This window comes from Halyomorpha halys, unplaced genomic scaffold (assembly GCF_000696795.3).
Source record: "Halyomorpha halys isolate HHAL.00 unplaced genomic scaffold, Hhal_1.1 Scaffold286.1, whole genome shotgun sequence".
NCBI classification, from domain to species: Eukaryota; Metazoa; Arthropoda; class Insecta; order Hemiptera; family Pentatomidae; genus Halyomorpha; species Halyomorpha halys.
The window spans coordinates 620,274-635,727 of NW_027115682.1; the positions used below are offsets into that span (position 1 = coordinate 620,274).

General features: G+C 31.7%; 2 protein-coding genes across 4 annotated transcripts in view; both read left to right on the plus strand.

Annotated features, from left to right (window-relative positions):
• The window catches only part of LOC106680760 (sesquiterpene alcohol synthase), a 28,967-nt gene extending 28,335 nt beyond the window's left edge, over positions 1-632 (plus strand). For all 3 annotated transcript variants that reach the window (XM_067052704.1, XM_067052705.1, XM_014420688.2), the window contains one exon: positions 336-632. In XM_067052704.1, coding sequence (XP_066908805.1) covers positions 336-554 — 219 coding nt within the window. In that variant the 3' untranslated portion in view covers positions 555-632. The remainder of the gene's footprint in view (positions 1-335) is intronic.
• Positions 633-5,056: 4,424 nt separating this feature from the next.
• LOC106680761 (sesquiterpene alcohol synthase-like) overlaps positions 5,057-15,454 on the plus strand; it is a 14,655-nt gene continuing 4,257 nt past the window's right edge. Inside the window, exons 1-5 of the mRNA XM_014420689.2 lie at positions 5,057-5,184; positions 8,172-8,304; positions 9,413-9,553; positions 11,353-11,559; positions 12,966-13,109. Of these exons, the coding sequence (XP_014276175.1) occupies positions 5,117-5,184; positions 8,172-8,304; positions 9,413-9,553; positions 11,353-11,559; positions 12,966-13,109 (693 nt within the window). The 5' untranslated portion in view covers positions 5,057-5,116. The remainder of the gene's footprint in view (positions 5,185-8,171; positions 8,305-9,412; positions 9,554-11,352; positions 11,560-12,965; positions 13,110-15,454) is intronic.

Genomic DNA, 15,454 nt, shown 5'->3' on the forward strand with positions numbered 1-15,454 from the left:
CAACTTTTTATTTTTGTTTACTGCAATAGAAACTGGAGCTATTTACTAGTAAACTATCAATTTTAGCTTGGTGGCTTGGGAACGACAAATAAGAACCTCAAAGTGAGAAGGAGATTTTCGCCTCAAGGGAAATAATAATGTAAAACAAAATGATTTACACTCAGATGATCGATTAGCCTCATAAGGCCTTATAATTGAAATGTCATTACAATTGAATAACGGCTCACTTTTCTGTACTTAACCATTCTCATTCAACAACGATGGTTAATCATGTTTTTTTTTACTTAATGTTTGTAAAATTTTCCAAATCATATTCAATACATGACATATTTCAGGGGTGCTATGGCTCAGCTGATGCAGACAAGATCAAGAGAGTAAAAGAACTATATAACGAGATCGACATGCCAAGGTTATACACTGAGGGTGTTTTCGAAAAGTACAATCAGTGTCTAACTCTGATAAAAAGACTGCCTCATGAGAAATTGCGTGAGGCATGTTCCAGTTATTTGGAATGGTTAGTGATTCGAGAAACTCCTGATGAAAATTTAGATTAATAGTGTCACCAAACTATCTGACCGACTAGTACCAATAAATATTTAATGACATATATTTAAAAAGCAGTTTTGTTGTATTTTTTGAGAGAGGTGTTGTAAATAAAAGCTAATATAAGGGTACAAATTGTAGATTCCAATCAACGACCCTGATTTTATAAATTGGTTTTTGAATTAACCGAATATCAAATAATCAAGATTGATTTATTCATATTTATATGACAATAGGTAGATTAATAGATTTTAAACATTTTAAGTAATTATACAATATTTGGTATATCTAATTTAAATAGTTAAAGTTTCTTTATAATGAAAATTTGTATTTTTTTATTTTTTATTTTTAGTGATAAGGTTCAGAAGTTGGGAATGGATTGCATTTTAAGTTAAAGGTGCTATCAAAATGTTAAAAAATATATAACTGTCTTAGAAATTTAGCATTAACTATGTCTATAAATTAATAAATTATGATTATTTATTTCCATTTCCAACGATTTAAACATCATGTTGAATACATTTCTCTTAACAAATACTCTCCCTAAAACCATGGAATGCATTTTCCAATTTCCCACTATCAGTTCCGGTCATCTTAGTTTTGCTCCCCACATTATTATGCCCATGAATATCAGAAACAGTAATGGGCTTAGTCTTTCTCCTTGCTTTACTCCATTTCCATTTCCAACCTACCTGATTTTTTGGCGTTGATTCTGTCAATCTCATTGCTATTCAATAATACCTGTTGTGTCTGGGATGCCTGGATAATCACAGTTGGTAATCATCCAACGTAATTTATATTAATTAAAATTAATTGAGTCTTTAAAACTGTTATTGGATTACTTTTCCAAAGACATGCCGTGTTTGCCAGTTACCAATTAGTAATCTTTATAAAATATTATTACCATTGAAATATATAATATATTGAGGAGTGGTAGTGGGTAATATTAATATATCAATACTATATATCAAAGCTTCACAAATGAACAAAATATTTGTTTACACTTAATACCGTTAGCAATAATATATTATGATAAAAATATTCAGATAAACTGTTTGTCATAAAATGTCTTATATTATTTATGAATACCTATTATTGTTATTCCACTCGTAAGTTAGTTAGTAAGAATATTGGGCGCTGAATAAAAATACGCGATTATTCTTAATATCTTTTAATCATATAAAAAGAACTTTAGCTGACGTGCACTCCTGAAACAGTTTAATAAGGAGATTTATGATGAGATTTGTGACTTAGCTTAGTGGAGCCCCAAAGCTCAACACCGTTTGTACAGATAGCCTTAATATATTCGTTTATAGCAGTATTTTGTAATATATTGACACTTTAGACCGCTTGTCTCGTAAGTGCTGTAATAGTCGAAATCGGCGTGCAGTGTGGATTTTTAGTGATCTATTTTAATCCTCCGATTTCGACACCATTCAACGAAGGTTGTGATATGGAATTGGAGAGGTTTGGGTGCAATTAAAAGGTTATATTAACTGTGAGGATACATTTGTACTCGGCAAACGTTTTGAGGATAGTGTTATGATTGGTTCGGATGTCTGCTGTATAGACTGTGGAGAGGATGGGACCGAGGATACTACCTCGAGGAACACCAACGGACTGCGAATCTAGACGCAACTCAAAAAGTTTACATTTTATGTTGCATCATGTTATAGACATTTGAAGGATACTTTAATTTTTTACACGTCACTTTTATATCCCTGGTCTAGAACAGTTTGAATACAAATTGTAGTTCTTATATTATAAACAAAACCATATTTCACGATATTTTAATATTAAATATCTAAACCTGAATGTAACAATAGCATTTAAAGATCATAAAGAGATAACTTCAATTCAATGCAAATCTAGATAACTTCATTTAAAATGCACATATTATATAAATTATATGCTCAAATGACTGAAAAAAATCGTTAAATATATTGCTAATATATATGTTTCGTGCATCCCACTGCCACTCATTATAGGTTATCTTTCCTTATTTTTGTTTTTTCAAATAAACTATTTACAAGTCCAATACAATTAGTATTATTCACAAGAACAATGTAAATATTTTGAAAAGATAATAGAACAATATATATATTAACTATCGTTAATTGTAATCGAATCTTCAATTGCTGAAATTTCGTTGTTTTTTTTTCATTATGACTTATGTGTTATATATTCGAATTTCTTCAGATGTTTTTAATGTTTGTTGCACAATTATATTTTTACATCCATTAAAACAGAGAATAGTGCTTTAATAATTTTTATGACCGAGTAATTAAATATTACGGCAAGGAAATGGAATACGGTTTTCTAGTTGTTGTTATTGTTGTCTGGGACTTTAGGGCGTAAAATCCTGAGGTCATCAACGCCCATGTTTCGCGCTTTATAGTTCTATTTCATTTATATTTATAATTCTATTTCACTTTATTTTTCTCTTTAAATAATTACTTCTTTTGGTATTTTTTATTACGTATAACAGATTTTCTGGTTTAAATCTTATTCAAAAGGCCATTCCTTTTCAAGAAAACTTAAACCATTTCCACGTTCATCGGGCCATCAGTTAGAGCATCCGATACACTCAGTCCTACAACCAAACTACTCAAGTTCGTGGAATAGAAATCAAATTCCGCAAATATGTGACTGATCGTAAGTACACTGTTGCAGTAATGACATTTTGGCGGTGGCTGCTTACTGATCAGATATGTATGAGCTAAACTTGTATGACCTATTCTCAATCTGGCAATAGCTACCTCCCTGCGATTGGAACGGTTTGATGTATCAAAGGTTTAATGGTTTTTTAATAGTTTTAATTTGCTTGGTGGGCTATCATCCCACATGGCTTGCCAACTAGATGATATTTCATTTTTCATTGGAAGACTTATTTCTTAGGGTGTCAGAATGGCCGCGCCCTGACCTGGAAGAGCAAGTGCTTGTTTAGCTCCAATGTCCGCCAGTTCATTTCCAGCGATCCCCACGTGACCTGGCATCCAGAGAAAACAGTTTTTTCATAAGTTTTCGAGCATGTTGGTATAATTGTGAATTTTTATGATTGCCTGGTGTTTCGGGTAAATGATCTTCATGGCTTGTAGTAAACTTAAAGAGTCGGTAATGATAACTATGTTAGTATTCGTCACTGTGATGGAGAAGTGGAGTGCTGCGGCTATTGCATGTAATTCAGGAGTATATACTTTTATAATTTATGAAAGTTTTATTTTATGGGTTGAGTTATTTGTGATGAAAGAGGATGGAGATTCGTCAGATTTTGAGCCATCATAATATATAAAAAAAGGATCAGGAATATTTTGACAAAGAGGTGAAAACCTAGTTCTATATTCAGTAGGTGACGTACTACCTTTGGGAAATCGGGATAATTGGAGCATTGTATTTGGAAGCCTGTGTATCCATGGAGGATTGATGACTTCCGGGATGTACAGAGGTATTTCTTTAAAGAACTCAATAGCAGAATATGTTCTTTCTGCCAACGGGAGTGTTGAATTTATTTTATTTCTAAAAAAAATTGAATATTTAGGTTTGAAGATATATTTATGCGGAGGGTGATCGTTTTGAGGCTATAATTTTGAAATATGGTTTATCGTCATTTTTTTCCTTCTGAATAAAAGAGAAGGTAGTATAGCTTCAGAACACAGACTACACACTACAGAACACTACTGTATACTATATAATATACTGTATACAATATACTATATACATACTATATACTATACTGTATACTATATACTACAGAACACGGTATTTTCGTTCTGAACAGTTATTTTGGAATAAGTATTATTCCAATACATTCAGTTGTATTAAAAAAAAAATTATCAGTCCCTGAGCAATTAATGATGTTAGCAGGTGATCGAGATGAAAAGTGTTTGTTCACTTACCCTCTATATTATATAGAAGAATAGTGGTGTAAGTCAATATAATATTGTTTTGAGAAAGAGTATTATTAGAAGTACAGTAAACTGCCTGAAATTTGACATTTATAGTATATTTAACAAAAACTGTTTTGTTTTTTCAGTAAGTTTTTTGAAATCTTATTTTTGTAAGTTTTGACGAAATATTATTTTAAACAGTGTTTTTAGGAGTTTAATTGGAATACACCACTTTTCCTACCATGTATTGTGAATTGAAAGAAATATTTTGGAGGAGAAAGTGGTTTATTTCCGAGAAGGATGAAGGTGGCTATAAAATACGTAACAAACAAAAAACCAAGTACATATATTGTAGTATACATTGTATATATTGTAAGCGGATAAGCGGTACATATATTGTCAGTGGATCTCCAAGCATAAAAATGAATGCCCTGAACTACCAGTTTTTATTCACTCATCAATATTCTACACATTCTCTTTATAGTGAGCTATTAGTCCTGGTTTATTAACGGTTTTATAAGCTGCCATTACATGTCTTCATTAAGCATTTATTTGTTTAGAGGACCCAAAAGGTTTTTACCTTTATCACTCAATTAACCTAATCCGTACAGGGGTTCTCTGGACACGTCGTTATATAGCAGGAATAGATAAATCACGTCCGCTCTGTGAAAATATTTGTTGGAACCATGGCGAACATGGCTGGAAAGTCGCTTCCAAAGCTGAGAGGAGCCATCTTCGGCCAATTCACAAGGAGGTAAATTGTTTTCATAGTTTAGTTAATTATAAGTCGGAAAACAACTCAAAGTCACCACATATATCCATATGTGGGCATTCTAAAAATAATTCTCAAAAGTAAATAGTATTATTTCCTATTGTACTTTATTCTTCCTTGTTCATTTTTAATAAATGATAGATGATAGTTGATGGTAATAACCATCAAAATGATAGTTCTTTGCATTTTAAGTCTGAACCACATCATCAGACAGCAGACCCAGCATTTGAAATGCAGTGCAATAGATATCACCCATTATTGTTACCCATCTCCTATATATCAAACCCTATAGACCCGAGGAGATTAGAAGAAAAAAACTTAAACCCTAATGTTGTTATTGGAAGAATATCCAATAATAATTTTAATATATTTTCTTAGATATGAAGTGTTTGTGGCTGGTTCTCAAATAACCGACAGCTATCAAATCCCTCTAGAATTAAATTGTTTCAAGGGATCATTCATAGAGTCAGGTTAATTGTGATATATCTTTCTTATAGACAAGATGGATAAATTTCATTCCAATATTTTACTAATGTGATATTTCCAATTCTCCTTGCTCTGGCTGTCCCTGACCAATATTTTTTTTATTCAAATACATCTTGACTTTTTTTTTTTTCATTTATCAGAAATAAAGTTTTCCTGTATTCAAGTCTCAGTTAAAAGTTATAAAAAATAATTTAAGTCAATATATTGTCTTATTATGACAGAGAACATGATCTTTTAAAATATATCTCTGAAAAAAGAATTGTAGTGGATATGTTAAACCTTAAATAAAAATAAAAAAAGAAAAAAGAGGCATTGTAATAAAATTTACGCTTAGCCCAAACTTTCCTAACAAAGATTTTTCGACCGTTCCCTTTGAAGAGTCTTCCGGTTAAGGTGGAAATTCTTCAACAGAGTTTTTGGTGTTTTTCCTTCACTGTAGGATTATTCGTGCTAGACCCGAGTGATCTGGAACGTTTACTTTTGTCATGCATAATTTGAAGATGATATTACATAGTTTATAACGGGCAGAGGGAGATGGAATAATAAAAATAAGTAGAGGAAGGAAAAAAATCATATATAGTTCTGCTACGTAAATTCTGATCAGTGTGGCAAAACTCTCTCCATTTAAGACAGATCTGCACTGGTGAGAGCAGGGCCCTGTTTCATAATGAAAGCTAATAGTACAAGTGTAGAAACACCTGTGGTAATAATACTAATACTTATTTTTTCATGATGGGGATGACTATTAGTGATATTACCGGAATTAAAAAATACTAAAGTACAAGTTACTATTGGACAAGTCTGTGTAATTGAATGAAGATAAATCCACAAGACTAATAGTATTAGTTTGTACTTTATTATGAAACAGGGCTCAGGGGCCTTATAGCTTCTAAATTGTGCTTCATACTGAACAACTGAACATTATTATTCCTGTGTTCCAAGCTTTAATTTTCACTGAGTGTGAACTTCAATAACATAACAAAATACACTTAACCCCCCCTCCAAAAAAAAGAACATAAGAACGACGTCGAGTGCGTCTATTAAGACCTGCTGCAGACGCGGAATTGTATGACATCCACTTTTACTGCGAGTTAATCTGCAGCCACGAGGGCAATGCTTTGGGTATGGGATATAGAATGCTATTATGCAGTTTTAGTTGGTTGAACGAAGAGTGACTAATAGTGTTAGGGTATCAATTCACTTACTAGACTACTAAGATGAAGCTAGTGAACTTCTAATAGGTTGGAGATTGTCGCGGTCTATGGATATGTAGCAAGAGATTAAAATTCGTTAGTCTCATCAATTGTGGAAAGTGTTTCTCAATTCGCAATTATTATTACGCACGTTCTAGAACCTTCTACATCCTTTTTATCATCCGTTTCTTTCTCATCGATAGATTATTCCAAGTAAACCACAACGGTTCTTCCCTATATTCTCAGTCCGCTGGTGTACCTCAAGGTAGTATCCTCGGTCTCATCCTCTACACCGTCTATACAGCTGACATTCCAACCAATCCTAATACTATCCTCACCACTTATGCCTATGAAACATGTGTGCTCGCTGTTAATAATAACCCTTTAATTGCATCTCAAGCTCTCCAATCCCATATCATAGCCCTCGAAGAATGGTGTCGTAATTACCCTTTACCCTTCGTCGTAAACCTACTGACTTCCCTGCAGTTTTCTTTGATAATGTTAATCTTACCCCTGTCGAACTGATCCGCTACCTTGGATTACATTTGGACAAACGATTAACCTGGAATCCTCACACAAGACTGAAAAGACAGGAAACTGCACGTCGATTTCGACTTTTACAGCACTTACTGGACAAACGGTATAAACTTCCAATTCATTACAAAAGACTGATCTACATGACTGTAATAAGGCCAATCCGGACATAAGGAGTAGAGATTTGGGACCCTTCGAATTCCTCTCGTATCCAATTATTGCTATCCTCAATGCTCCTTACTTTGTCACAAATAAAATCATACATTAAGACCTTAATGTTCCCTATGTAACCGATCTAGCCCGAACCAGATATCACTCCTTCCATTATGAACTCCCTAACCACTCAAACCCCCTAGTTTCTAACCTTGCATCCTCTTCCATTCCTGACAATCCTTCGAGGTGCCTGAATAGAAGATGGCCACGATACCTGCTAATGTAAAACGTCATTAGAGTGCTACCAATAGGTAGTTTCTTTACACGCCTATAACACTCCAATGTAATTGAGATCAAATTTACTAAATGTATTATAATATACAGTTGTAAATAGCAATAAATAAATAATTAAAAAAAAAAACTTTCTAGAGCTTAGAAAATAAGTCTGATTGGAATTGAATTACTGTGATATAAGTACCATCGGACATGTCTGAAGTCTGTTAAAATGCAAATAATTTTCGTTTTGATATTGATTATTTACAAATATTAACCCGATTGATTTATTTTAGAACATATAATTATTATATATTTTTATCATTTCAGAAAGCAATTGGTCAAAAGGCATTGGTTGGACACTAAAACAGATCAATATTATGACGTTTTGAGAAGTATTGTGATACCAGAATGTAAAAATATTGCATCACATGTACCAGGATATTCGGATAGAATCGAAAAGGTATTAACATTAACAAAGAAGATGAATTGGATGGGGTTAATATTAAATACATTTCGATCATAAATTGATATGACGAAATTTATCGATAATATTACAGCTAATTTTTAAAAAATCGTAAAAAAAAGTAAAATCTATTATTTAAGGGGCATTTCCGGTAAGTCGATTATAGGAAAATACTCGTATATTCAGTAACATCTAAGGCAATCAGTTCGATATTGAGTCAAAGTGGTTACTTACATGCATACTCAACTACATTTGTGTTTTAGAATAAAAAAGAAAAGTAGGTTGCCGATCGTATCGAATGAGGAACAAAATTACAAAAAATAAAATTCCCTTTCCTTAAAATAAGCCAAAAAAAATGTATTTTGAAAAAATCAATCAAATTCATGTTTAGCATTCAATTGGCAACAAATAGGAATTTTCATAACAAAAAAATTTTTTATTTCATATCACCTGTTCTAATTTTTTTACGGAGATCTGTACTATTGTATATAGTTTATAGGATCCTATACCTCTCCTACGTTTCTAATGGCGATTTGTGTGATTCGCGAAAAAAAAACTATGACCCAAAGTAGGAAAGCAATTTGACCAAAAAATATTCATTTTGCTTTTGAAATGAAAATTCATATTCATGGGTTTTTCGTGGTGAACAAAACGAATAAGACAGGGCAAGTTTTAGCTATTCGATCTGAAAGGGCCTACTGCGTCCATCAAAATCTCATTGTGTAGAAAAACAACCTTTTAATATTTCTTGATTATCTATCTGGTCATGACTCAAATCTGTGTAAGTCTGGAATATTCCAAACCTAGTTTGTCTCCTTACTTGTGAAGCAAGAAGTTAGACTCCATACCATATCACAGGAAATCAGGCATTTTTATTTTTTTATTTTTACTCTACCACGTCACTGTCATAAAAATCCAGCAGAAACTGAGTAATGACCGTTCAAAATTTCAAAATTATAAATTTTTTTTTTTTTTTTTTTTAATTATAATTTAACCAAGATAATGAATTGAACTGTAGTAAATCAACAAAAAATTCCTCAGTATTATTTTTAACTTACTACTATCTGGATGTTAATTTTCTCAAAGTCTCTTCATCATGTTTCAGTTACTTACATACAACATCCCACCGCTTAGTGATGCTTGGAACTTTGCCACCGAACTGGTTTACAGGACCGTTGCTGATGAGAGCCATCAAACCGATGAGAACATTACCAAGATGTACATTCTCAGAGCATCAATGGATTTGGTAATTTTTTTTAATATTTATTTATTGCTATTTACAACTGTACATTATAATACATTTAGTAAATCTGATCTAAGTTAAATTGGAGTGTTACAGGCGTGTAGAGAAACTACTCATTGGCAGCACTCTAATGACATTTTACATTAACTGGTCTCGTGGCCATCTTCTTTTCAGGCGCCTCGGATGATTGTCAGGAATGGAAGAGGATGCAAGATTAGAAACTAGGGGGTATGAGTGGTTAGAGAGTTTATAATGGAAGGAGTGATATCTGGTTCGGGCTAGATTGGTTACATACGGAACATTAAGGTCTTTATGTATGATTTTATTTGTGACAAAGTAAGGAGCATTGAGGATTTTACGAACGATTTCGGGTTGCAATAATTGGATACGAGAGGAATTCGAAGGTTTAGTGGGGTCCCAAATCTCAACTCATTATGTCCAGATTGGCCTTATTACAGTCATGTAGATCAGTCTTTTGTAATAAATTGGAAGTTTATACTGTTTGTCCAGCAAGTGCTGTAAAAGTCGAAATCGACGTGCAGTTTCCTGTCTTTTCAGTCTTGTGTGAGGATTCCAAGTTAATCGTTTGTCCAAATGTAGTCCAAGGTAGCGGATCAGTTCGACAGGGGTAAGAGTAACATTATTAAAGAAGACTGTAGGGCAGTCAGTAGGTTTACGACGAAGGGTAAAGGTGATTTGATGGGAACAGCGAGCAGGGATTGGTTGGAATGTCAGCTGTATAGACGGTGAAGACGATGGGACCAAGGGTACTACCTTGAGGAACACCAGCGGACCGAGAATAGAGATGAATAGGAACCATTGTGGTTTACTTGGAAAAATCTATCAATGAGAAAGGAACGAATGATGAGAAAGTATGCAGGAGGTAGGAATTTACGGAGTTTGTAAAGCAGTCCCGTGTGCCAGACTCGATCAAGGTAAAATTTAAATTGAAATATTAATGGAAAAAATGAATACATATTTTTAAGTTCAATTATTACTTTTTGGTTTAATTATATTTTCTTCTTTTGTTCGAAGTTGAGGATGTGCACGAACAGAATACTGTAAAGTAAAAAAAAAAAAACACACTCATTCAAAAATTAAGAATTTATTAATAAAACGAACTAAACAAGCATCAACCTTAACATCATTTATATTTTCTTCTCTTCCTTAACTTCTGGCATAACAGGATTCATTATCAGAAAAAAAAAAGAAAAAAAAGTGCAGTATGCTAATAACCCGCTATGTGTGGAAGCATTTATAAAATAAATAAACATGTATTCAATAGTTCAAATACTATGCAGGAATATATTTTTTAATGTTTTGAATACTATGGGAGATTGTATTATTCAACACTTTGAATATTATGTAGGAATATATAATTCAATCTTAGATTACTATCCAGGAATTTATTATTTAAAACTTTAAATACTATAACACATGTTCTATATACTATTTCTAACCACTCATCGATAAACAATACTACATAGGCCTCATATCATATTTTTTATTCAATACGAGATCGGTGGGCCTTATATGGTTAATATAACAGTTAATTTTTTAAAAATAATTAATAGTGGGATTTATTGTCTCGTTCAACAGACACCCCTAACCATTTACAACGCTATCAATATTGAACAATTGTGAATAATAACGATGAATATTGCATAGGTGAAATATTACTAAGACTTAATCTTTGAAATCGGTTCGATTTCCCTTGCATGGACTTCGATGAATAATATATCTATAGTTGATAGTTGATTTAAAATGGAACCATTTTACACAAATTGTTTTTTATGTTTCAGTCGTATGGACTGGGGTCAATTATTGACGATATGTCTGATAAATCTGAATACAGGAAAGGTAAAAAAACTTGGCATGCCATATGCGAAGGAGGTAAAGCTACTGCAGTGTATGACGGAATTCAAGTGGGACTTTTCCCTCTTTATCTTTTCAAAAACCACTTCAAAAACGATCCTGGCTACACGCTACTTATAGAAACTGTTGTGATGGTAATTATTTCGTGAAGCAATTGATTTAAAAATTTTAGAGTTTAATTTAGTCTTCGTACATTAATCACCTAATCCGGTACTTTCTTTTGTTCATTTTCCAGTATAGCTTTGATTTATCATTTTTTTAAATTAAATATAAGTTGTTGGTAATTATTTCTCGCTTTATTAAACCAATTAATTATATCAGAACTAAGGACCCCGCCTCCATCTTAAATAATTATACATGTTTTTCTTGCTCTTACTCAATGTGCTCAGCAATCTCATTTTCTGTTTGATATAGACATTATGTAGGTCGAGAATATATTAGTGATATTACTAAGATCTTGTATATAGTGTTCTTATTTTGAGTTTTCGTATGAAATCACGACATAAGGATGGATTCTTATTTTAATATCTTCTTTAGTTTCATTATTTGGTTAAACCTCTACCGAGATAGTCCTATTTTTTTACACTCTTTCCTAACCATCTACCTCTTCATAGTCTTCCTACTTTGTTTAGTTCTTTTCTTAAATTCTTTCCAAACTTTTAGCTTCTTCTAAGACTTCTTATTTTGTTTAGTCCATTTTCTTATACTCTTTCCAAACTATCAAGCTTCTAATAGATTTCTTTGGTTTAGTTCAGTTTTCGAGACTATCAACCTCTTCTTAGAGCAATAACTTATTTATCTTTAATTTATTTTGAGACCTTCCTCTCTTTTTTCTTACCGCCTTAAATTGCTTCTGGAAGGGCATTATATTTCTTATCTGTGTTAACCACTTCGTCTGGATATCGTATCATTTCAAAATTTTTTTTATGTTATATTTTATTAAGAATAGAAATTATAATTGTTTAACTTTTTTTTGGATGGTGTATTCTCAGGACATCTCTGTCTTAAAATCGGTAAAGGCTAAGTGCATTTACCTGAAGAAACTGGTTTTTTTTTTTTGTTTACATAGATAATTCAGAAACACTTCATCTCCATTTTTTCCCAAATTTAGGTTCTCCATCCAGATATGCTAGTTTTGACAAGCCTCATACATTCAAACATCAGAAATAGTGAGCTATATCTATTCATTAAATAACAAAAAGTATGAATAAGAGTTATAGTAAAGTCGTAAGAATATTTTTCGAGCAACAAAATTGTGTTTATTTTTTTTTTGGATAAAAGATGTTTTTCCAATAATTTATTTATTTAACGCCATCGATGGTAAAGATTCTATTGTAATGGGGTGAAATTTTGTCATCTAATTTTCAACAGATCTTAACCTTTCAGGATCCAGCAAAGGCGTTTTCGGCGAGTGGTTTAGTTTTTCGAATAAATGCAATAACATTCTAGATGCTTAGTCGAAATATAATAAAGTGTTTAATTTTTTGTTTTATCAATTTTAATTGTTGCTTAATTAATTAAAATTGATGTGTGATATCAGGCGTATATAAGGGTCATGATTGGTCAGACAGTAGATATTCATGGGCAGTTAAAAAAATCGCCATCCATGGCTGAATATAAGGTTACTGCTGACCTCAAATCCGGACAATTTTGTGCGGTAGCTTCAGCGCTTGGAGCCATTCATGTAAGTAATCTGTAATGTTAGATGTATGGATTATTCAAATTTAATAAGATTTATTAAGATTAATAAAATTTAATCTATTAAATTAAGAAGAGGCAAGAAACATAATATATAGATAACATTATTGCATTAAGATTGATACTTGTTCGTACTAAATTTATGTAACAAAGGAACATTACTCACAGATACATATAAAATAAAATAAAATAAAAATTATGATATTTGATGTATTAAATATTCCGTAGAAATCCTTCAACTGTTGTATCAACAGACTTCTTACTTAAAATTTCCTGTGTCACCTTCCTTAAATTCACCTACTGAAAGGCAAATGCATATTGTCCAAGAGCCGGGAAGAAAAAAAGGCAGTTATCTCGCCCCAATTTTTGATTACTTTAATGAAAACTAGGTATAATTACTAGTCAAAATTGATGAGTCTGCCAAGTATAGGTAAGGGGAATAAAAAATGGTAGCTGTTTCAAAACCTTAAAAAAACGTTAATTTTTCATTCGTAGATCTATATCTTAAAAACTATCAACAACACTAGAAAATCTAAGAGATCATTATTTAAAGAAGAGTAAATTTTCTGAAATATTAGTCCTAAAAGAGCTATTTACGTCCAATAGTTCTCGAGATATAGCTTTTAAAAAGCAAAATTTCTTAAAAATCTACTGAAAAATCAGTAGTTAGTGAATTTATTTTGAAAAACCTATATCTCAAAAACCATTTGACGTACTGTTGTCTATTAGCACTCAAATTAAAGCTAGTTGAATGGACTATAAAGAAGTTTGTGACCTTTACCTTCGTAGGAATAGTAGTTTTCATGATATTTGCTAAAATAAATTGATTTATAGTTGTTCGGACAATAAGTTTGATTTATGAAAAACATCATTTCAGAAACCATTGGACGTACAGATGTCAGCTAGTGCTCAAATTAAAGCTAGTTAAATTTTCTACAAAATAGTTAATTATGTTTATCTTTGTAGGAGTAGTGGTTTTTATGATATTTGACAAAATAAACTCACATAATGCTAATTTCTTGTTGTTCGTATAAAATGTTGAATTTTTGAAAAATATATCTCTAGATCCATAAAACGCACATATGTCTGCTAACACTCAAAACAAAGGAAATTTAACTTACTATAAAGTAGTTCATGACACTTTTCTTCGTAGGGATAGTAGTTTTTATTATATTCTCATATGAATATAAATTTGGCAAATGAAAATTTGTCCGAACAAATATAAATCAATATTTTTAGAATATTTCAAGAAAACTACTACTCCTACGAAGATAAACATCATAAACTACTTTATAGCTCATTAAACTAGCTTTAATTTGAGTGCTAATATACATCTGTATGTCAAATGGTTTTTGAGATATAAATTTTTCAATGTAAATTCACTAACTACTGATCTTTCAGTTCGTTCCATACGACATTTTTGTGAAATGTTGGTTTTTAAAAAACTATATCTCGAAAACTATTTAACGTAAGTAACTTAATTAGGGCTTATATTTTAGAAAATTAACTCTTCTTTAAATGACGTTCTCTTAGATTTTCTTGTGTTGTTTCTACTTTGTAAGATATAGAGCTCCGAATGAAAAAAATAGTTTTTTTATCGCTTTGAAACAGCCACCATTTTTTATTCCCACTACCTATACTTGGCAGACTCATCAATTTTGTCTAGTAATTATACATAGTTTTTATTAAAGTAACCAAAAATTGGGGTGAGATAACTCCCTTTTGTCACGTCTTGGGCTCTTGTACTAGTATAATTATGAATATACTCGTTTCTTTTAGTAGATAGTGCAATAGTGGTCACTTAGAATATAAAATTCTGAAGCAGTGGAGAAGTAAGACGAACGAGAAAATCAGAGAAACAGCAATCAATTGCTATCAGCAAGTTATCGCCCAAGATAGACAAAGGTGGTGGAAGCTGATGGATACGACAAAAGATCTACAAGGTCTATAGGCCAACAACAACAAAAAAAAAACATCGGGATCCAGTTAATTAATGTATTTAGTTAATGTCCACCTCACTATGTCACCCACTGTTCTCCATCTTTCTTGTAGGTATATTTCTAATTTTGGATACTTATTTATTAAAGATATTCATAAAGTCTTCTTTTTATTGATTTGATTCCCTTTATTTATTTAGTAAATTGTTAATATGGCATATTATATATTTGTGTCATCTTTTCAGTTGATTAAAAGTAAATTATATCAATCAAGTAAAATACATATCATATCATATCATTTACTAGGTCTCCTAGATTCCCAGACTATTTGTATTGAAGAAAATGTAAATTTTAACTCTTCCCCTTTAATAACTAACTGCCACTGAACAATATA